The 22,852-nt window shown below is 33.3% G+C and overlaps 4 protein-coding genes across 8 annotated transcripts; 1 reads left to right on the top strand and 3 right to left on the bottom strand.

Annotated features, from left to right (window-relative positions):
• Positions 1 to 1,811: 1,811 nt before the first annotated feature.
• Positions 1,812 to 2,756, top strand: LOC130657047 (uncharacterized). The gene has a single exon (XM_057460044.1). It carries the CDS (start codon positions 1,812 to 1,814, stop codon positions 2,754 to 2,756), a length of 945 nt encoding a protein of 314 aa, XP_057316027.1.
• A 3,623-nt stretch (positions 2,757 to 6,379) lies between these two features.
• Positions 6,380 to 7,945, bottom strand: LOC130635566 (uncharacterized). 2 transcript variants are annotated; one of them, XM_057445046.1, is made up of 4 exons: positions 7,553 to 7,945; positions 7,165 to 7,200; positions 7,053 to 7,071; positions 6,380 to 6,518 (listed from the first exon to the last, which is right to left on the bottom strand). In XM_057445046.1, the coding sequence occupies exons 1-4, from the start codon at positions 7,900 to 7,902 to the stop codon at positions 6,474 to 6,476; spliced, it is 450 nt and encodes a 149-aa protein (XP_057301029.1). In that variant the 5' UTR covers positions 7,903 to 7,945; the 3' UTR covers positions 6,380 to 6,473. The 2 variants fall into 2 exon arrangements, with proteins under 2 accessions (XP_057301029.1, XP_057300948.1); XM_057444965.1 differs by lacking the exon at positions 7,053 to 7,071.
• An 8,478-nt stretch (positions 7,946 to 16,423) lies between these two features.
• Positions 16,424 to 17,990, bottom strand: LOC130635419 (uncharacterized). Of its 2 annotated transcripts, XM_057444848.1 has the most exons (4): positions 17,572 to 17,989; positions 17,206 to 17,241; positions 17,102 to 17,120; positions 16,424 to 16,562 (listed from the first exon to the last, which is right to left on the bottom strand). In XM_057444848.1, exons 1-4 carry the CDS (start codon positions 17,919 to 17,921, stop codon positions 16,518 to 16,520), a joined length of 450 nt encoding a protein of 149 aa, XP_057300831.1. In that variant the 5' UTR covers positions 17,922 to 17,989; the 3' UTR covers positions 16,424 to 16,517. The 2 variants fall into 2 exon arrangements, with proteins under 2 accessions (XP_057300831.1, XP_057300767.1); XM_057444784.1 differs by lacking the exon at positions 17,102 to 17,120 and having other exon boundaries at positions 17,572 to 17,990.
• Positions 17,991 to 18,928: 938 nt separating this feature from the next.
• Positions 18,929 to 22,166, bottom strand: LOC130635085 (uncharacterized). Of its 3 annotated transcripts, XM_057444690.1 has the most exons (4): positions 21,753 to 22,166; positions 21,372 to 21,407; positions 21,268 to 21,286; positions 20,590 to 20,728 (listed from the first exon to the last, which is right to left on the bottom strand). In XM_057444690.1, the coding sequence occupies exons 1-4, from the start codon at positions 22,100 to 22,102 to the stop codon at positions 20,684 to 20,686; spliced, it is 450 nt and encodes a 149-aa protein (XP_057300673.1). In that variant the 5' UTR covers positions 22,103 to 22,166; the 3' UTR covers positions 20,590 to 20,683. The 3 variants fall into 3 exon arrangements, with proteins under 3 accessions (XP_057300657.1, XP_057300673.1, XP_057300664.1); XM_057444674.1 differs by lacking the exon at positions 21,268 to 21,286 and having other exon boundaries at positions 18,929 to 20,728; positions 21,753 to 21,807; XM_057444681.1 differs by lacking the exon at positions 21,268 to 21,286.
• Between the last annotated feature and the right edge of the window lie 686 nt (positions 22,167 to 22,852).

Here is a 22,852-nt window from a genome sequence, read left to right as displayed (position 1 = left end):
TTTAGTTTTTTGTTTTACCCTGATATAATGGCATATAATCACTTGTAATAATAAAACCTTAAATTTTCTTAAAATTTTAGACCTATGAAGCCATATTTTCTATGGTTAGTTCTCATTTGTAAACAAAGAATATACATGTGAAGCAGTAAGTATTGCTCAGTGTTCCTGCGTACACCCCTTTGCAAAAACCTGAACATTAATGTCATCCTCATGTTTTCAAATGTTAAACCTAAGTCTGGTTATGCTTCTCTATGTTTGTGTTTGTTTTCAGGAAAAACAAAAAGTCAAAAATTTAAAACTTATAATTGTTCTTATTTTTCAACCTTTTGTTCATCCACTATGGAAAACTGGTATGTAGCAAAGTTTCAGTGCTGCCATTCTAACCAAGATAGATAGATTGGGAAAAAAATCATGATTTCTTTGCCACTGGAACTCTTATAACTTTGGTGTTCGCTAAAGCTTACTTGAATATACTGTGCATTTGATGAAAGTGAACTCTCGTAGCAGAACCACCTCCTCGAAGATCGAGTACATGAAAAAATAAGTGAGAATATTTACAGTACAAGCTAGTCTTTATTATTTACAAGGATTCGTAACTCATCCACCATCATATTCCCCAAAAAACAAAACAGCATGTTAATTTTAATCGACCCGACACCTGTTGTAATCTAGGTAACAAACCTAGCTATAGCTAGCTACTTTAAAATATGGTTGTGACCACTATGTAACAAACACATAGTTGCATAAGAACAAAACATACATAACACACCTCAAAAAAATCAAAATCGACTTGTTCTGTAATATTAGGAAAATACTTTCATTTTTTTAAACCAGTTCGACATGCTCTGCTTGTCCATCTATGTCATTATTTTTTACTTTGCTGACTAGAAAGTTGGTTTATATTTACTGACTAAAATTAAGATGAATTAATACAGTTTAAGTCAGTACAATTTAAGTCCTTTAATAAAATCCCCGAGCACAATACTACTTAAACAGAATCGCGATTCGCAATTTTTGGCGTAGATCCCGAAAGTTAAACCTTGCGAAAATATAATGAAATGAGCTATTCCTTTATATCACTCCCATCGTCATTTTTTAAACGTTTTGTGTAATAACTGTTTCTCAACTATTTGAATCGATTCAAGTTCGTGCGGTTTTCTTATCGTTGGTGGCATTTTATTGCATCTTTACACATTGTATTCGATGCACAGTCCGGTAAAATATGTCGCAAACAAATGTGTTTTTATGTGTCATATTGTTAGGAAGATGTGAAAAAAATGCAAAAATCAACAGCTATGCCTATTGCGAAAGTTAATTCACACAAAAAAATAGTTTACATGATCATTCGCGATAGTTGTTTCGGAAAAAATATTATAAGAGGCCACCTGCGAAATTTTTTTTTCTTGAGCCCGCAATTCTTTTTGATTCATAAAATTTTCTTCCTTTAAATTCTGCTTTTGAAAAAACCTGGTTCTCTTTCTCTCTCTCTACATTCTATCTTTTCTTTCAAGGAAAAATTAAAATTAATATAATGCTTTTTATGGCGTTTATTTAAAATAAACGGCAAAAGATTCTTTATTTTCTTCTTCCTTTTCATTATTTCCCCCCAAAAAATTAGCGCTGGAACAGAACCTATTTGCAAAAAGGGTTATATAATCAGATATAAAAAGCAAAAACTAAAGAAATGTTTAACATGATAACAAAATAAAACATAAAAAATTGATTTAGGAATTAAGAACTATTTATCGGCCATGCAGCTGTTGGAAAGAAATTCTTAGTTGTGATTTTCCATTCTGTTGCGTGCAAAAAGTATGATTTCGATGACAAAACAGGGCTCGTGTTTTCACGACAAAAGCGTTCAAACGAATCCAATCGATAGTGACACTAGGTCAAATATAAAAGAGTTATTGGAAGATTTTGCTTCTAACACAACAGCTCATGGCTTTGCTCAGATAAATTTGAGTGGTCGAACATCAACAAAAATGTTTTGGATGTTGGTCACCTTGGCTGCGTATGTATATTTATACAAAGAAGGATCATCTTTATTAAAATTTTATAAGAGTAAGCCAATCACGACCAACGTTTACTTTGAAGAAAACGAATATATGGATTTTCCTGACATTTTAATATGTAACCTAGATCCTGTCAAAGAGAAATTAAAGAACAAGTTTATAAAAGAGGGTATAGAGGCTTACAAAGAGATGCATTTTAATGACACTAATTTAATGCCTTTTGCAGATTTACGCACTGAAGATCTATTTAGAATATTGCATTATTCAATGGTTGCTAAATATGGCATCTCAGCAATACAATCAAAATATCTTAAAGAAACGTTAGACATAAAATGCTATTACAAATATTACAAAGTCGATTGTTCTTCTTCAATCAAATGGAGCTCAGCTCGTGGCAACTGTTGGCTTGTTGATCTAACGCAAGAAAAGTTAAGATCTATCGACAAAGGGAGTTTTGATGGTATTACAATAAAAATAGATCTATCTCCGAATCGTAATTCTAGTTTAGAAGATTTCACATCATATCCTGGTGTTGACATTTTGATTCAGGATAAAAATTACATGTTCTTTCCCGGCTATGATGGAGAGAGCTTGGCCCCTGGTTATTCGTACAATATCGGTTTGAAAAAAAAAATTGTCAAAAGGATTAATCGATTTGGTAACAACACTTGTATGGAAGACTATTGGGTTACAAATTCATTACAGCATTATTCCCCTAATATTTCTTACAATAAAGCAAATTAACGGTTGTGTAGACTGATAGAAATGTTCAAGGAGAGTATGGAGATGTGCAGATGCACCAACGTTGCATCTATTGCAAAAATAATTGATGAAAAGTTAGTATGTGGAATAAATGACAGTTGCAGTTTTAATCCGACGTTCTCAGGTAAATACATATCGAAATGCCCTGTACCATGCCACGAGACGATTTATGAACAACAAGTATCCAGCCGACCTATAACACCAAGTTCAATCAAAAATTCAGGAGCTGTTGAAATTAAATTATTTTTTAGAGAGCTAAGAACAGAAGTATGGGAAGAACAGCCTGCCTATAAATTTGAACATTTTTCTGGAGAAATGGGTGGTTTATGCGGTTTGTTCACAGGCATTTCGTTAATCACCTGTTGGGAATACATATGCATTTTGGGAGCTCTTTTATTCTATTGCGCACAAAAATTGTTTCAAGTTACAAGAAAAAGGGCTATAACATGGCATGTTAGTGGGAAGTCTTAAAGGTAAAAACCTGACAAAACACTGTACTGTCTCATGGGAAATAGAATATGTTTTGCATATTCACCGGGCATGTTTAATCTAGATACTGATTAAGAAATATTTGACTTTCCAAACAATTTCAAAGAGATGGCGACAAACCATCCACATCTTGGTGGTTTTGATGGCATTCCACTTTGACGACAATGACAGCAATAAAAGCAATTAGAGCAATATCAAGTAATACGATGTTTACTTTGTTTTTATGTTTATCGTGGGTTCCTTGTGAATATTGTTATTAATATACCCTTCATTATTAACATGTTAGCACGGACATAAAATTTCAACTAGTTCTTATTTCATTATATGTGTAACTAACTTTTTTAGAACGTGTTTCTCAGTAAGGTCGATTTGTAAATTTGTAGGAAGCTTAACCCTAAGTAATGAATTTTAGTTGGCCAGTGTGAAATTGACTTTCAGAAGTTAAGGTTTTTTTGTGTGTAGATCTTCTGTGTTCTTCCTATTCCTATATTAAAATGCATAGGTATACACAGGCATACATTGTACACATTTAGTTGTTTCCCATCTGCACTGCGCATTAAATTTAACAAAAACCACTCTAATATAACCGTATCCAGCTTAGATTGATCATTTTTCTTAATCTGCATACTTTTTGGCACACCTTGGCCGTAAAGTGACTATTAACAGTAATCCTATTTTACTGATCAAAAATTTCCACGAATGTACACTTCCTACAACTACTGCAATTATCTTTTCTTTTTTATTATTCTTGGATGTTTTAACAAGGATAAGTAAACTGTCCCGTCTGTTGATTTGCCTATTTCAACAACATAATGATTACTGTATTTTTCACGAAGCCTTCTGCAAAAAGGGAGCTTTTCTATCATGCAGGATCATTCCAATATAAAGGATACAATGGGTTGTAATCATAACAATTACACTGACCAGAGGTGTTGCTGCAAGTGTGAGATATATTAGTTGTAAAACCTTGTTCCTCTTTCTTGTAGCTGGATACCATTTTGTTTTGGGTTAAGTCTACACCAGTTGAGTTTGGTACCCAGCTTTCCCCAGTTCCTATCAAGTGCATTTTAGTATAATGTGCCTAATTGAGCTCACATCAGGGAGGCTAGGCCCAAGTAAGGAAACCTATAAGTAGAGGCACAGTAGGCAGTGCAGGCTGGTTGGTTGTAACAAAGAAATGTGTGCTAAGAAAGTATAGATGACAAGAAAGTAGTCTTTTATTTGGACACACCCTTTAACACAAGCGTTAGTTAAACTACTGATACGGACGTTTTATCCGGATAGGTCACTAAGAAGACCCGTGTTTTCAGTCTACTGAGCAAAAAAAATTCAAAATTATAATACCACCTCAGCCATGTTCTAGATTTATTTAACATTTTTAATCAGTATACTTTATTTACTCTGATGAATCTTAAGCTTTTTTTAAGTTAAACCTCGTTCCTGTGTTTTTCGTCACAGAAAAGTACAAGTGTACTATTAATGTCATTTGTGTCAAGAACAACTGTCCATATTACTATCCGACTAAACGTATACAACGAGAACCTACTTGATAAAAATAATGAGAAAAAATCTTAGCATATAAAGAACATAATTGGCTTTAGATTCTAAAAATAGTAAAAAAAAAATATTTCCGTACAGTTTTCCTTGTTTTTCTTTTTTAAAAAACGAGTTCAAGTTTCCAACGTATTTCGGAAAAACAAAAATTAGTACATTTGAGGCTGAGAAATAGATTCAATAAGCAATAAAATGATAACCTCATAAGCACATCCAGCTGAAATTAAATTTTCTTTTATACAAAAAAAAAAAAAAAACGAAAAAAAGAAAACCAACTGCTCTTTCTTGCATTTGTTTAATGTGACAACAAGTGCCCCTGCCACTTTATGCTTCACTTTGCTTTGTCACGTGACCTAGAAAACGAAAATGCGGAGTAAGCAGAAATATCACACATCTTAAGTTAGTTTCGCAGAACTATCCACGTGTTTGTGTCTGAATTCTTTTGTGTGTATTGACGCGCAGGGTTTAGCGGAATCGACGCTATGTCCAACAAAATAATTGTTGGTCTTCCAGACATTGATTGGTTTTTATTATTCATGAAAACCAGGCCCTCACAGCCTGGGTACAGATGCGTTTCTTTAACACTGGATTCCAAAGTGTCTGGATGCATTTTACAGAATTTTAAAGAATGTAGAAATGGTCCTGGTCACTCTGGCATTGCAGTCACAAAAGTAGCATTCTTAAAGTCTTGCATCTGCTAGTAAAGAAACATTAGGGAAGTCTTCTAAAAAAGAGAGAAACCATGACAGAAACGTTACAATTAGCTGTTTGAACAATCTCTAAAAAATCTACCCAAGAAAGGAATTTTACCACGTCGTTAAAGGTCAAGTAAACTGGTTGGTGAGCGTCACAATATCTTAAATTTTTCCCTATTCCATAAGTTTTGTAATAAACTATTAGGCTAATTTAAAAAGGAATATTAACGTAATATATTGTTGTCAAAGGTCGGCATTATCTGCTGTTCATGATAAAATTGATGGCCACCGTGTTGGAGAGCATTCTACATTTAGTGCTGTTATGGCAGGTGTGTTAAACTAAAAACCACTTCTTCCAAATTACACTTTTATTTGGGTTATGTTGATTGTAATTGATTTTTTGAGACAATTGACTTCCTATAAGATCCTTGTAATAAAAACGCAAAATTTCAGTGCCTTCACGTTTAGAAAAATTCTTTTAATTGAAGGGAGCCCTAGCTCCCATTCGATCTACAAAAGTTGTGCAAGCACAGCAATCGCATAACTAAACAACAGCCTAAGATATCAATCATTTCTTCATGCTAAGCGCTAAGCAGAAAGGAACTTTATAGTCTCTGGCATGACTCGGCCGGGGTTTAAACCGAAGACCTGCCGCAATGGAAGCAAACGCTCTACCAAAGACTATCAGTCAGTAAAGAATTAATAATTGGTCGTGTTCTATAAGAATGCTCTACGCCACGTTTTGCAGTGCGTTAAGTTTCTACGTCAATTGACAATCTGGTTGTAAAGATTCAGGTGTTAGATCGTCTTCCGATTTTGAATTCGGAATAACTTTGCGGGTGTTTTAATAAAGTTAGAAGGCCTGTATCCCAGCATTCATTTTTAATAGCAAAAACAATAGCAAAAACTAAATACACAGTAATACACGTAGTTAATATTTAAAGATAAATAACAGTAGCACTCAAGCTGCAACTCCCGGAAGTTGCAATAAACAAAAATCCATTTTCTAAAAAAAAATCACAATGTATAACTGAATGATGTCTCAAAAATAAGGCATAGTCGTGGGAAATCAAAAATTGAATTACGTAACAGCCGCATTTTCTTAAGACTAATCAAACATAATTTTATATACATGTTAGCTTAGCCATGCTTAAAGTCCTGAATCTGTAATGTAAAATTTTTGATTAAAACTTACACAATTTTCTGCGTAAAATGCAACAATAATTTCTCGGCATCTTATTAATTAAAAAAGACGGAAATTCCGACAAAAAATTTGCCTGAATGGCCCATCTTGCTGACATTTTAGAGAACGTAATTTATTGCATATCATAATTGATGTAATAAACAGTCTTATTTTTCCTTTTTGCTGCACAAAGAACAGGAATGTCTGAAAATGTAATTGAAGGATAAATATATGAAGTTAAAAATGTGATGTAAACAAACAGTGTTTTTAATTATCCATTCCTTTTCAGAATTTTGTTTTTCTACAAAAAAATATTTCATGTAGCTGTATAAGTTAATTTTTCTGATAAATACTTACGCATCTCATTTTACAGCATCTAAAAATAATCGATATTAAATGTTACAAATATAAATAACAAAAGAAAATATAAAAACAACTGTAATGAACATTAAAAAAAATTATGACTTACAATTGTGGATCATATTCATTTTTGCAAGTGTCCATGCTAAAAAGAAAACCGCTTATTATTCATAAACACTTATATCCAAATAGAGAATATAGTAATTGGTTTTCGGTACCACATTATCTGCAAAGAAAGTACAGAACACTTTGTTTTTCTTAAACAGAGTGATATGGAATCCAAAGAAACATCAAACGCCATTTAAATACTTTTTAAATCGCGTGAGTTAAAATTTAATTTATTAACTAACAATCATTTTATGCAATCTTAGCAGCCGCCACAACTGCCAGATGCACACTGACTGAAAATTAACTGGATAAAATTAAAATTTTAAATTAATAATGCATTTCTAAATATAAAAAGTATCAATTATTTTTAGCATTACTTAAGGACTTACCAATGCACGTAATCTATTTCTCGCTTAAAATAACCACTTTCTTGCTGCTTGATTCTAGCTCCATCTCTAGTCATGTCGAAAAACTGCGGTTGTCTCATTCTCCTCATTCGTTCCATGTCTTTCCATTGTTTGATCCTTAGATTTCTTTTGGCAACTTCATCCCTGGCTGCGTAAAATTCATTCATAACCAAATTATGTTTGTTCCATTCCTGATCCTTTTCTATCTGCGAACGGGATGATTCGCTTCGTAGATACAAAGCTCTTCTCATTTCCTCATCTCTTTTTCCCGGATTAAAACTTGAGGCAACATTGAGGTAAAAAAATGATATTAAAACTCCTGCGATCAACATCTTCAGTTCTAGATATGGCGGCCTTTATTCATAAACGCTGAGAAGTGAATGGTAAAATTACTTAGATAATTTTCCTGCTTTATGCTATTTCGATTCCCAAGAGGTCAATTGGCGTTACATGTTTCAAGCAACTTAAATTAATCCCAAACTAATTCAATTGAAATAAACATTTAGATTGCCCAAATCAACATTTAAACACAATCATTTCAATTTTGATGTGCGAAAACAACGTTCAACAAAGACACAATGCCTAATAAGCAATTTGTGAATTGAAATTACATTTTCCCATTGGATTTAACTAATTACCGGAGAATCAGGACCCGTTGAAATCAGAGTTTAAAGATATAAGAAAAGTATACTGGTTACGAAGTTGTGTAATCAACCGGGAACGAAGTTTCTTTTTGCATTCTGTGCTGCAATGCAAACCTGGTTCTTTGTTGATGTGCATGCGCTTTGGATTACTAAGAATACATATTTTGTGTATGGAATGCAATAACTGCCTTATTGACTAGACGGTGGACATATATGGATTCTGTCATGTGCATTATTTCATATTACCTGTGAAATTAATGTTGATAAATATATAAAAGATAATAAATATATAAAAGATAAATTTACTATACGTTTTTAAGAAAGACTCGATTACTAATTAACAGCATATCATTTACGTGTAGTTATAAGTATTTTTAATGTAACACATCTAACTTGTTTGCATGTTTAGCTATGATTTACATCTTTTTTCCAAGATCTGTCTTTGATATAATTTAAAAAAATTATTCTCAGTAGAATCATCGAAGCCAGTAATATAGCATTTTTTAAAAAATACAAAGCTATCACAAAAAGTAGTTTTCCGTAAGTCATACTGAAGAAGAACTATTTTGTTTATCATTAACATGCTGCCAAGCAGTGAGCTGGATTCGATCCGCAGTCCCCAGAACTGGGAGCCGCAGACAAACCCACTACGCTACGTTTCACTACACTAAAAAATAGTTATTCTTCAATATGACTTACACGCTTTATTCTCGCTGTGATGATCAGAGGTCTGATCGGGGTGAACCATTCTCTGTTGAGAATTTAATACGGATGTGCTATGATAAATACTCATCTATATGGAGTTTTCCGTAGTTGCATAAATCCCGATTTGACTTGCATCTCTGTTACCCATATTTTGAGTGTTCTGTTTATCACACACTGCATGGGAGAATCTAGCCAGTATTTTTAGCGAAGCGTTATGACCTAAGAGAAAAACGAAAATTGGTCAAAACAGCTGAGGGTCTTGGGGGAATTCCCTAAGCAGGAATATTTTCGTAAACTAAAGTAGCAAGAGCCTCCTTTACCAGGTTTTTTTTCCTTATTGATATGAGCTTATATCAAAAACACATAGAGCCTCCTTGTGACTATGCATAAACCGTAGCTTTGTTTTATTTTTGTTTTATATCTATTATGTATTCAATAAGATGAGGGTATTACAACAAAAACAAGTTTCGCTGCCAACGCACTGCTATTAAATGCCATAAAGCAGAACAAATTGTGGCACCAACACTCATTAGTCGTAAATTTGCACTACTGACAAAGGCTTATTCCTTGTTTCAGAACACACACAAGAAGCCTTCGAATGTGTTTAAACCGTACAATTTGAAGCCTCAAAAGTTTTTTAATTGCTTTTAATATTTCCCTTATTTTGCTACTTTTGAATCTTAAAGATAATATGCAAACATATGCTATATATGTTGGTATATTATCTTGAATGTTTTAGAATGCTTATATCTGCAGCGGAGATCCTGCAATGAATCAATATCGAAGTATGTTGTAAACAAAACGAGACAGAACAGTGAGAACAAAATCAAACACAGAGATTAATTTAATGAGCCAGTACACAGAAAACAAGTATGTAGCGCGTTTTCAACGTCATATATTACCAGTTGCGAAATTTTGAAATATTTTGTTAGGTAACTAAACATGTTTAGCACCTTCAAGTTACATTTGCAAGTTACCTGTTAATGCGGGAGGTTATGCTGAATATAAATATAACTTAATAAGAAGTAAATAAAGGTTAAACTGACAGTTTTTATTTTCCTTTAAATAGACCCAACGTGCCTCATGATTCGTTCGCCTGTGTCTGCCATTTTGATTTTTCTTGAGTGGCATTGTTGTTGTCGTGTGCAATGCAATGTTTAGTAAAGAATGTTATAGACATCCACCGGTAAAAATCGCATATTTATTTTTTTGTTTTACCCTGATATAATGGCATATAATCACTAGTAATAATAAAACCTTAAACTTTCTTAAAATTTTAGACCTATGAAGCCATATTTTCTATAGTTAGTTCTCATTTGTAAACAAAGAATATACATGTGAAGCAGTAAGTATTGCTCAGTGTTCCTGCGTACACCCCTTTGCAAAAACCTGAACATTAATGTCATCCTCATGTTTTCAAATGTTAAACCTAAGTCTGGTTATGCTTCTCTATGTTTGTGTTTGTTTTCAGGAAAAACAAAAAGTCAAAAATTTAAACCTTATAATTGTTCTTATTTTTCCACCTCTTGTTCATGCACTATAGAAAACTGGTATGTAGCAAAGTTTCAGTGCTGCTATTCTAACCAAGATAGATAGATTGGGAAAAAAATCATGATTTCTTTGCCACAGGAACTCTTATAACTTTGGTGTTCGCTAAAGCTTACTTGAATATACTGTGCATTTGATGAAAGTGAAATCTCGTAGCAGAACCACCTCCTCGAAGATCGAGTACATGAAAAAATAAGTGAGAATATTTACAGTACAAGCTAGTCTTTATTATTTACAAGGATTCGTAACTCATCCACCATCATATTCTCCACAAAACAAAACAGCATGTTAATTTTAATCGACCCGACACCTGTTGTAATTTAGGTAACAAACCTAGCTATAGCTAGCTACTTTAAAATATGGTTGTGACCATTATGTAACAAACACATAGTTGCATAAGAACAAAACATACATAACACAGCTCAAAAAAATCAAAATCGACTTGTTCTGTAACATTAGGAAAATACTTTCAATCTTTTGAACAGTTCCACATGCTCTGCTTGTCCATCTATGTCATTATTTTTTACTTTGCTGACTAGAAAGTTGGTTTATATTTACTGACTAAAATTAAGATCAATTAAGAAGAATTAATACAGTTTAAGTCAGTACAATTTAAGTCCTTTAATAAAATCCCCGAGCACAATACTACTTAAACAGAATCGCGATTCGCAATTTTTGGCGTAGATCCCGAAAGTTAAACCTTGCGAAAATATAATGAAATGAGCTATTCCCTTATATCACTCCCATCGTCATTTTTTAAACGTTTTGTGTAATAACTGTTTCTCAACTATTTGAATCGATTCAAGATCGTGCGGTTTTTTTTTATCGTTGGTGGCATTTTATTGCATCTTTACACATTGTATGCGATGCACAGTCCGGTAAAATATGCTGCTAACAAGTGTTTTTTTTTATGTGTCATATTGTTAGAAATATGTGTAATGCAAAAATCAACAGCTATGCCTATTGCGAAAGTTAATTCTCGCAAAAAATAGTTTACATGATCATTCGCGATAGTTGTTTCGGAAAAAATATTAAAAGAGGCCACCTGCGAAATTTTTTTTTCTTGAGCCCGCCATTCTTTTTTGATTCATAAAAGTTTCTTCCTTTAAATTCTGCTTTTGAAAAAACCTGGTTCTCTTTCCCTCTCTCTACATTCTATCTTTTCTTTCAAGGAAGAATTAAAATTAATATAATGCTTTTTATGGCGTTTATTTAAAATAAACGGCAAAAGATTCTTTATTTTCTTCTTCCTTTTCATTATTTCCCCCCAAAAAATTAGCGCTGGAACAGAACCTATTTGCAAAAAGGGTTATATAATCAGATATAAAAAGCAAAAACTAAAGAAATGTTTAACATGATAACAAAACAAAACATAAAAAATTGATTTAGGAATTAATAACTATTTATCGGCCATGCAGCTGTTAGAAAAAAATTCTTAGTTGTGATTTTCCATTCTGTAGCGTGCAAAAAGTATGATTTCGATGACAAAACAGGGCTCGTGTTTTCACGACAAAAGCGTTCAAACGAATCCAATCGATAGTGACACTAGGTCAAATATAAAAGAGTTATTGGAAGATTTTGCTTCTAACACAACAGCTCATGGCTTTGCTCAGATAAATTTGAGTGGTCGAACATCAACAAAAATGTTTTGGATGTTGGTCACCTTGGCTGCGTATGTATATTTATACAAAGAAGGATCATCTTTATTTAAATTTTATAAGAGTAAGCCAATCACGACCAACGTTTACTTTGAAGAAAACGAATATATGGATTTTCCTGACATTTTAATGTGTAACCTAGATCCTGTCAAAGAGAAATTAAAGAACAAGTTTATAAAAGAGGGTATAGAGGCTTACAAAGAGATGCATTTTAATGACACTAATTTAATGCCTTTTGCAGATTTACGCACTGAAGATCTATTTAGAATATTGCATTATTCAATGGTTGCTAAATATGGCATCTCAGCGATACAATCAAAATATCTTAAAGAAACGTTAGACATAAAATGCTATTACAAATATTACAAAGTCGATTGTTCTTCTTCAATCAAATGGAGCTCAGCTCGTGGCAACTGTTGGCTTGTTGATCTAACGCAAGAAAAGTTAAGATCTATCGACAAAGGGAGTTTTGATGGTATTACAATAAAAATAGATCTATCTTCGAATCGTAATTCTAGTTTAGAAGATTTCACATCATATCCTGGTGTTGACATTTTGATTCAGGATAAAAATTACATGTTTTTTCCCGGCTATGATGGAGAGAGCTTGGCCCCTGGTTATTCGTACAATATCGGTTTGAAAAAAAAAATTGTCAAAAGGATTGATCGATTTGGTAACAACACTTGTATGGAAGACTATTGGGTTACAAATTCATTACAGCACTATTCCCCTAATATTTCTTACAATAAAGCAAATCAACGGATGTGTAGACTGATAGAAATGTTTAAGGAGAGTATGGAGATGTGCAGATGCACCAACGTTGCAACTATTGCAAAAATAATTGATGAAAAGTTAGTATGTGGAATAAATGACAGTTGCAGTTTTAATCAGACGTTCTCAGGTAAATACATATCGAAATGCCCTTTACCATGCCATGAGACGATTTTTGAACAACAAGTATCCAGCCGACCTATAACACCAAGTTCAATAAAAAATTCAGGAGCTGTTGAAATTAAACTATTTTTTAGAGAGCTAAGAACAGAAGTATGGGAAGAACAACCTGCCTATAGATTTGAACAATTATCTGGAGAAATGGGTGGTTTATGCGGTTTGTTTACAGGCATTTCGTTTATAACCTGTTGGGAATATATATGCATTTTGGGAGCTCTTTTATTCTATTGTGCAAAAAAATTTTTTCAAGTTACAAGAAAAAGGACTATAACATGGTATGTTAGTGGGAAGCCTTAAAGGTAAAAACCTGACAAAACACCGTACTGTCTCATGGGAAATAGAATATGTTTTCCATATTCACCGGGCATGTTTAATCTAGATACTGATTAAGAAATATTTGACTTTCCAAACAATTTCAAAGAGATGGCGACAAACCATCCACATCTTGGTTACCATTGTTTTTTATATATCTGACTAGAATGTAATGGAAAAGGTTTTGATGGCATTCCACTTTGACGACAATGACAGCAATAAAAGCAAATACAGCAATATCAAGTAATACGATGTTTACTTTGTTTTTATGTTTATCGTGGGTTCCTTGTGAATATTGTTATTAATATACCCTTCATTATTAACACGTTAGCACGGACATAAAATTTCAACTAGTTCTTATTTCATTATATGTGTAACTAACTTCTTTAGAACGTGTTTCTCAGTAAGGTCGATTTGTAAATTTGTAGGAAGCTTAACCCTAAGTAATGAATTTTAGTTGGCCAGTGTGAAATTGACTTTCAGAAGTTGAGGTTTTTTTGTGTGTAGATCTTCTGTGTTCTTCCTATTCCTATATTAAAATGCATAGGTATACACACGCATACATTGTACACATTTAGTTGTTTCCCATCTGCACTGCGCATTAAATTTAACAAAAATCACTCTAATATAACCGTATCCAGCTTAGATTGATCCTTTTTCTTAATCTGCATACTTTTTGGCACACCTTGGCCGTAAAGTGACTATAAATAGTAATCCTTTTTTACATCTGATCAAAAATTTCCACGAATGTGCACTTCCTACAACTACTGCAATTATCTTTTCTTTTTTAATATTCTTGGATGTTTTAACAAGGATAAGTAAACTGTCCCGTCTGTTGATTTGATTATTTCAACAACATAATGATTACTGTATTTTTCACGAAGCCTTCTGCAAAAAGGGAGCTTTTCTATCATGCAGGATCATTCCAATATAAAGGATACAATGGGTTGTAATCATAACAATTACACTGACCAGAGGTGTTGCTGGAAGTGTGAGATATATTAGTTGTAAAACCTTGTTCCTCTTTCTTGTAGCTGGATACCATTTTGTTTTGGGTTAAGTCTACACCAGTTGAGTTTGGTACCCAGCTTTCCCCAGTTCCTATCAAGTGCATTTTAGTATAATGTGCCTAATTGAGCTCACATCACGGAGGCTAGGCCCAAGTAAGGAAACCTATAAGTAGAGGCACAGTAGGCAGTGCAGGCTGGTTGGTTGTAACAAAGAAATGTGTGCTAAGAAAGTATAGATGACAAGAAAGTAGTCTTTTATTTGGACACACCCTCTAACACAAGCGTTAGTTAAACTACTGATACGGACGTTTTCTCCGGATAGGTCACTAAGAAGACTCGTGTTTTCAGTCTACTGAGCAAAAAAAATTTAAAATTATAATACCACCTCAGCCATGTTCTAGATTTATTTAACATTTTTAATCAATATACTTTATTTACTCTGATGAATCTTAAGCTTTTTTTAAGTTAAACCTCGTTCCTGTGTTTTTCGTCACAGAAAAGTACAAGTGTGCTATTAATGTCATTTGTGTCAAGAACAACTGTCCATATTACTATCCGACTAAACGTATACAACGAGAACCTGCTTGATAAAAATAATGAGAAAAAATCTTAGCATATAAAGAACATAATTGGCTTTAGATTCTAAAAATAGTAAAAAAAAATATTTCCGTACAGTTTTCCTTGTTTTTCTTTTTTAAAAAACGAGTTCAAGTTTCCAACGTATTTCGGAAAAACAAAAATTAGTACATTTGAGGCTGAGAAATAGATTCAATAAGCAATAAAATGACAACCTCATAAGCACATCCAGCTGAAATTAAATTTTCTTTTATACAAAAAAAAAAACGAAAAAAAGAAAACCAACTGCTCTTTCTTGCATTTGTTTAATGTGACAACAAGTGCCCCTGCCACTTTATGCTTCACTTTGCTTCGTCACGTGACCTAGAAAGCAAAAATGCGGAATAAGCAGAAATATCACACATCTTAAGTTAGTTTCGCAGAACTATCCACGTGTTTGTGTCTGAATTCTTTTGTGTGTATTGACGCGCAGGGTTTAGCGGAATCGACGCTATGCTCAACAAAATAATTGTTGGTCTTCCAGACATTGATTGGTTTTTATTATTCATGAAAACCAGGCCCTCACAGCCTGGGTACAGATGCGTTTCTTTAACACTGGATTCCAAAGTGTCTGGATGTAGAAAAGGTCCTGGTCACTCTGGCATTGCAGTCACAAAAGTAGTATTCTTAAAGTCTTGCATCTGCTAGTAAAGAAACATTAGGGAAGTCTTCTAAAAAGGAGAGAAACCATGACAGAAACGTTACAATTAGCTGTTTGAACAATCTCTAAAAAAATCTACACAAGAAAGGAATTTTACCACGGATACCCAATGCTTCCATATGAAAGGCTAATAATTCAAATTACTCGTCGTTAAAGGTCAAGTAAACTGGTTGGTGAGCGTCACAATATCTTAAATTTTTCCCTATTCCATAAGTTTGGTAATAAACTATTAAGCTAATTTAAAAAGGAATATTAACGTAATATATTGTTGTCAAAGGTCGGCAATATCTGCTGTTCATGATAAAATTGATGGCCACCGTATTGATTTTTTGAGACAATTAACTTCCTATAGGATCTTTGTAATAAAACGCAAAATTTCAGTGCCTTCACGTTTAGAAAAATTCTTTTAATTAAAGGGAGCCCTAGCTCCCATTCGATCTACAAAAGTTGTGCAAGCACAGCAATCGCATAACTAAACAACAGCCTAAGATATCAATCATTTCTTCATGCTAAGCGCTAAGCAGAAAGGAACTTTATAGTCTCTGGCAAGACTCGGCCGGAGTTTAAACCGAAGACCTGCCGCACTGGAAGCAAACGCTCTACCAAAGACTATCAGTCAGTAAAGAATTAATTGGTCGTGTTCTATAAGAATGCTCTACGCCACGTTTTGCAGTGCGTTAAGTTTCTACGTCAATTGACAATCTGGTTGTAAAGATTCAGGTGTTAATAATAAAGTAAAAAGGCCTGTATCCCAGCATTCATTTTTAATAGCAAAAACAATAGCAAAAACTAAATACACAGTAATACACGTAGTTAATATTTAAAGATAAATAACAGTAGCACTCAAGCTGCAACTCCCGGAAGTTGCAATAAACAAAAATCCATTTTCTAAAAAAAAAAAAATCATAATGTATAACTGAATGATGTCTCAAAAATAAGGCATAGTCGTGGGAAATCAAAAATTGAATTACGTGACAGCCGCATTTTCTTAAGACTAATCAAACATAATTTTATATACATGTTAGCTTAGCCATGCTTAAAGTCCTGAATCTGTAATGAAAAATTTTTGATTAAAACTCACACAATTTTCTGCGTAAAATGCGACAATAATTTCTCGGCATCTTATTAATTAAAAAAGTCGGAAATTCCGACAAAAAATTGCCTGAATGGCCCATCTTGCTGACATTTTAGAGAACGTAATTTATTGCATATCAGAATTGATGTAATAAACAAGTCTTATTTTTCCTTTTTGCTGCACAAAGAACAGGAATGTCTGAAAATGTAATTGAAGGATAAATATGTGAAGTTAAAAATGTGATGTAAACAAACAGTGTTTTTAATTATCCATTCCTATTCAGAATTTTGTTTTTTTACAAAAAGAATTTTTCATGTAGCTGTATAAGTTAATTTTTCTGATAAATACTTACGCATCTCATTTTACAGCATCTAAAAATAATCGATATTAAATGTTACAAATATAAATAACGAAATAAGATATATATAAAAAACTGTAATGAACATTATGACTTACAATTGTGGATCATATTCATTTTTGCAAGTATCCATGCTAAAAAGAAAACCGCTTATTATTCATAAACACTTATATCAAAATAGAGAATATAGTAATTGGTTTTCGGTACCACATTATCTGCAAAGAAAGTACAGAACACTTTGTCTTTCTTAAACAAAGTGATGCACCGTTTAAATACTTTTTAAATCGCGTGAGTTAAAATTTAATTTATTAACTAACAATCATTTTATGCAATCTTAACAGCCGCCACAACTGCCAGATGCACACTGACTAAAAATTAACTGGATAAAATTAAAATTTTAAATTAATACTGCATTTCTAAATATAAAAAGTATCAATTATTTTTAGCATTACTTAAGGACTTACCAATGCACGTAATCTATTTCTCGCTTAAAATAACCACTTTCTTGCTGCTTGATTCTAGCTCCATCTCTACTCATGTCGAAAAACTGCGGTTGTCTCATTCTCCTCATTCGTTCCATGTCTTTCCATTGTTGGATCCTTAGATTTCTTCTGGCAACTTCATCCCTGGCTGCGTAAAAATCATTCATAACCAAATTATGTTTGTTCCATTCCTGATCCTTTTCTATCTGCGGACGGGATGATTCGCTTCGTAGATACAAAGCTCTTCTTATTTCCTCATCTCTTTTTCCCGGATTAAAACTTGAGGCAACATTGAGGTAAAAAAATGATATTAAAACTCCTGCGATCAACATTTTCAGTTCAAGATATGGCGGCCTTTATTCATAAACGCTGAGAAGTGAATGGTAAAATTACTTAGATAATTTTCCCGCTTTATGCTATTTCGATTCCCAAGAGGTCAATTGACGTTACATGTTTCAAGCAACTTAAATTAATCCCAAACTAATTCAATTGAAATAAACATTTAGATTGCCCAAATCAGCATTTAAACACAATCATTTCAATTTTGATGTGCGAAAACAACGTTCAACAAAGACACAATGCCTAATAAGCAATTTGTGAATTGAAATTACATTTTCCCATTGGATTAAACTAATTACCGGAGAATCAGGACCCGTTGAAATCATAGTTTAAAGATATAAGAAAAGTATACTGGTTACGAAGTTGTGTAATCAACCGGGAACGAAGTTTCTTTTTGCATTCTGTGCTGCAATGCAAACATGGTTCTTTGTTGATGTGCATGCACTTTGGATTACTAGGAATACATATTTTGTGTATGGAATGCAATAACTGCCTTATTAATTTTCCTTAATTCGCCATGAAACGACAAATTCGTGTTTTATTAATTACTACCTTTACTAATCTACCACATAGAAAATTGAACCTACCATACACTTTGTCGATTCAACTTAACAAAACAGTTAAAGAAATGCAGTTAAAGCATTTAACATTACAGCGGAACTACTGCATTTAATAGGCCCATAAAATTGCCAAATAACACCTAAATAAGCTAGACATTCTGGCATTTTGGATTTCATTGGTTTCGCCAATGTAGGTTCAACAAGATTTATTGCTTATTTAACCGAAATTTTAACAAGGCGCGTTTTACTTTAATAGATAGAGTAGTTCTTTACATTAATTCTGTAACTCTCAATTTTTTATTGACAGCAAGGATGTACTTTTAAAAATAATGTTCACGTCTGTCTCTAATTGACCACTTTATAAATCTATTGTTTTAAGAATAATTCATCTTCTTTCAAGTTAGAAGTACCCTTTGTTTTAGATTAATAGCTTTATTTAACTAAATAATTTTTTTACAATACAACACTAAAGGACGTAGACGTTATACGTGGAAAGATAACAAAAAACATTGATAGTTGACATTACTGAACGACACAACATAAACTAAAATATCGATTTAACAGTTCAACTTTCTCGGATTATTGCTAACTCATTTGTAATCCGAACGTCGTCGTCGCACATGCTACGGACGGAATAGTTTCTGGAACCACGCAGACATAGAATTGCCGAACGCACCAAACTAAACGAAATTTTGCGTCTCAGCCACGCTACAACTTCTCCCTTTGTTTCATCTCTTTTTTCCGCGATCATGTCGGCTAGTCTGGATACGAAAACACTTGTTTCTCGACTCATACCCCCATTGATGCTAAATATTAGAGGTGTAAACGTCCCATGTTCGACGTCTATGATGCGTCTGTTATAAGATCTTTTTTTCTCTTTTTCTTGAAAAGTAAATAATGATGACATTGTTTGGCGTCGATAACTTGGAGCAATGGGATTAAAAATCCTTACATCTAAAAATGCTCGTTGTCCTCTCTGCCAAAAACCTCTTACACTTATGTCAGCTCTTGCTTCTGCGTCTGTAACTGCAGAACGGGGAAAATCAGTTGCTTCAGTGGTCAGGGGAATCAGGGGAGGTTCACAGTGTATGTCCCTGCATACCTCCTGCAATAAGGTAACCATCAGATCGCGCAGTTCGTTGTGTCGAATATTCACGAAACCACCAACATGACATGACAATGCATGCTCAATAGAATTTTGTTTGCCACAAGCACAAACAAGTGGCAATCCTTTAATGCTCCATCCGTAACGTAAAGAAATACTGTCAAGAAATTCACGCTTATACAGGCAAAATCCATTTTTTACCACGGATACCCAATGCTTCCATATGAAAGGCTAATAATTCAAATTACTCGTCGTTAAAGATCAAGTAAACTGATTGGTGAGCGTCACAATATCTTAAATTTTTCCCTATTCCATAAGTTTTGTAATAAACTATTAAGCTAATTTAAAAAGGAATATTAACGTAATATATTGTTGTCAAAGGTCGGCATTATCTGCTGTTCATGATAAAATTGATGGCCACCGTGTTGGAGAGCATTCTACATTTAGTGCTGTTATGGCAGGTGTGTTAAACTAAAAACCACTTCTTCCAAATTACACTTTCATTCGGGTTATGTTGATTGTAATTGATTTTTTGAGACAATTAACTTCCTATAAGATCTTTGTAATAAAAACGCAAAATTTCAGTGCCTTCACGTTTAGAAAAATTCTTTTAATTGAAGGGAGCCCTAGCTCCCATTCGATCTACAAAAGTTGTGCAAGCACAGCAATCGCATAACTAAATAACGGCCTAAGATATCAATCATTTCTTCATGCTAAGTGCTAAGCAGAAAGGAACTTTATAGCCTCTGGCATGACTCGGCCGGGGTGTAAACCGAAGACCTGCCTCACTGGAAGCAAACGCTCTACCAAAGACTATCAGTCAGTAAAGAATTAATTGGTCGTGTTCTATAAGAATGCTCTACGCCACGTTTTGCAGTGCGTTAAGCTTCTACGTCAATTGACAATCTGGTTGTAAAGATTCAGGTGTTAGATCGTCTTCCGATTTTGAATTCGGAATAACTTTGCGGGTGTTTTAATAAAGTAAAAAGGCCTGTATCCAAGCATTCATTTTTAATAGCAAAAACAATAGCAAAACCTATATACACAGTAATACACGTACTTAATATTTAAAGATAAATAACAGTAGCACTCAAGCTGCAACTCCCGGAAGTTGCAATAAACAAAAATCCATTTTCTAAAAAAAAAAAAATCACAATGTATAACTGAATGATGTCTCAAAAATAAGGCATAGTCGTGGGAAATCAAAAATTGAATTACGTGACGGCCGCATTTTCTTAAGACTAATCAAACATAATTTTATATACATGTTAGCTTAGCCATGCTTAAAGTCCTGAATCTGTAATGTAAAATTTTTGATTAAAACTCACACAATTTTCTGCGTAAAATGCGACAATAATTTCTCGGCATCTTATTAATTAAAAAAGTCGGAAATTCCGACAAAAAATTTGCCCGAATGGCCCATCTTGCTGACATTTTAGAGAACGTAATTTATTGCATATCAGAATTGATGTAATAAACAGTCTTATTTTTCCTTTTTGCTGCACAAAGAACAGGAATGTCTGAAAATGTAATTGAAGGATAAATATATGAAGTTAAAAATGTGATGTAAACAAACAGTGTTTTTAATTATCCATTCCTATTCAGAATTTTGTTTTTCTACGAAAAAAATATTTCATGTAGCTGTATAAGTTAATTTTTGTGATAAATACTTACGCATCTCATTTTACAGCATCTAAAAATAATCAATATTAAATGTTACAAATATAAATAACGAAATAAGATATATATAAAAAACTGTAATGAACATTATGACTTACAATTGTGGATCATATTCATTTTTGCAAGTGTCCATGCTAAAAAGAAAACCGCTTATTTTTCATGAACACTTATATCCAAATAGAGAATATAGTAATTGGTTTTCGGTACTACATTATCTGCAAAGAAAGTACAGAACACTTTCTTTCTTAAACAAAGTGATATGGAATCCAAGGAAAAATCAAGCGCCGTTTAATACTTTTTAAATCGCGTGAGTTAAAAATTTATTAACTAACAATCATTTTATGCAATCTTAACAGCCGCCACAACTGTCAGATGCACACTGACTGAAAATTAACTGGATAAAATTAAAATTTTAAATTAATAATGCATTTCTAAATATAAAAAGTATCAATTATTTTTAGCATTACTTAAGGACTTACCAATGCACGTAATCTATTTCTCGCTTAAAATAACCACTTTCTTGCTGCTTGATTCTAGCTCCATCTCTAGTCATGTCGAAAAACTGCGGTTGTCTTATTCTCCTCATTCGTTCCATGTCTTTCCATTGTTGGATCCTTAGATTTCTTCTGGCAACTTCATCCCTGGCTGCGTAAAAATCATTCATAACCAGATTATGTTTGTTCCATTCCTGATCCTTTTCTATCTGCGGACGGGATGATTCGCTTCGTAGATACAAAGCTCTTCTCATTTCCTCATCTCTTTTTCCCGGATTAAAACTTGAGGCAACATTGAGGTAAAAAAATGATATTAAAACTCCTGCGATCAACATCTTCAGTTCTAGATATGGCGGCCTTTATTCATAAACGCTGAGAAGTGAATGGTAAAATTACTTAGATAATTTTCCCGCTTTATGCTATTTCGATTCCCAAGAGGTCAATGGGCGTTACATGTTTGAAGCAACTTAAATTAATCCCAAACTAATTCAATTGAAATAAACATTTAGATTGCCCAAATCAACATTTAATCACAATCATTTCAATTTTGATGTGCGAAAACAACGTTCAACAAAGACACAATGCCTAATAAGCAATTTGTGAATTGAAATTACATTTTCCCATTGGATTAAACTAATTACCGGAGAATCAGGACCCGTTGAAATCAGAGTTTAAAGATATAAGAAAAGTATACTGGTTACGAAGTTGTGTAATCGACCGGGAACGAAGTTTCTTTTTGCATTCTGTGCTGCAATGCAAACCTGGTTCTTTGTTGATGTGCATGCGCTTTGGATTACTAAGAATACATATTTTGTGTATGGAATGCAATAACTGCCTTATTGATTTTCCTTAATTCGCCATGAAACGACAAATTCGTGTTTTACTAATTACTACCTTTACTAATCTACCACATAGAAAATTGAACCTACCATACACTTCGTCGATTCAACTTAACAAAACAGTTAAAGAAATGCAGTTAAAGCATTTAACATTACAGCGGAACTACTGCATTTAATAGGCCCATAAAATTGCCAAATAACACCTAAATAAGCTAGACATTCTGGCATTTTGGATTTCATTGGTTT

The sequence above is a fragment of the Hydractinia symbiolongicarpus genome, chromosome 1 (assembly GCF_029227915.1).
Source record: "Hydractinia symbiolongicarpus strain clone_291-10 chromosome 1, HSymV2.1, whole genome shotgun sequence".
In the NCBI taxonomy this organism is placed as follows: domain Eukaryota; kingdom Metazoa; phylum Cnidaria; class Hydrozoa; order Anthoathecata; family Hydractiniidae; genus Hydractinia; species Hydractinia symbiolongicarpus.
This window is presented reverse-complemented; position numbering and strand designations above follow the sequence as displayed.

Coding starts and splice junctions, on each gene's coding strand:
- LOC130635566 (XM_057444965.1), bottom strand. CDS start 7,902: ATGTTGATCGCAGGAGTTTTAATATCATTTTTTTACCTCAATGTTGCC. Junction 7,201..7,552: donor GAAATAGATTACGTGCATTG/GTAAGTCCTTAA, acceptor TTTTCTTTTTAG/CATGGACACTTGCAAAAATG. Junction 6,519..7,164: donor AATGAATATGATCCACAATT/GTAAGTCATAAT, acceptor ATTTTTTTTTAG/AAAATGGATTTTTGTTTATT.
- LOC130657047 (XM_057460044.1), top strand. CDS start 1,812: ATGATTTCGATGACAAAACAGGGCTCGTGTTTTCACGACAAAAGCGTT.
- LOC130635085 (XM_057444674.1), bottom strand. CDS start 19,611: ATGGTTACCTTATTGCAGGAGGTATGCAGGGACATACACTGTGAACCT.
- LOC130635419 (XM_057444784.1), bottom strand. CDS start 17,921: ATGTTGATCGCAGGAGTTTTAATATCATTTTTTTACCTCAATGTTGCC. Junction 17,242..17,571: donor GAAATAGATTACGTGCATTG/GTAAGTCCTTAA, acceptor TTTTCTTTTTAG/CATGGATACTTGCAAAAATG. Junction 16,563..17,205: donor AATGAATATGATCCACAATT/GTAAGTCATAAT, acceptor TTTTTTTTTTAG/AAAATGGATTTTTGTTTATT.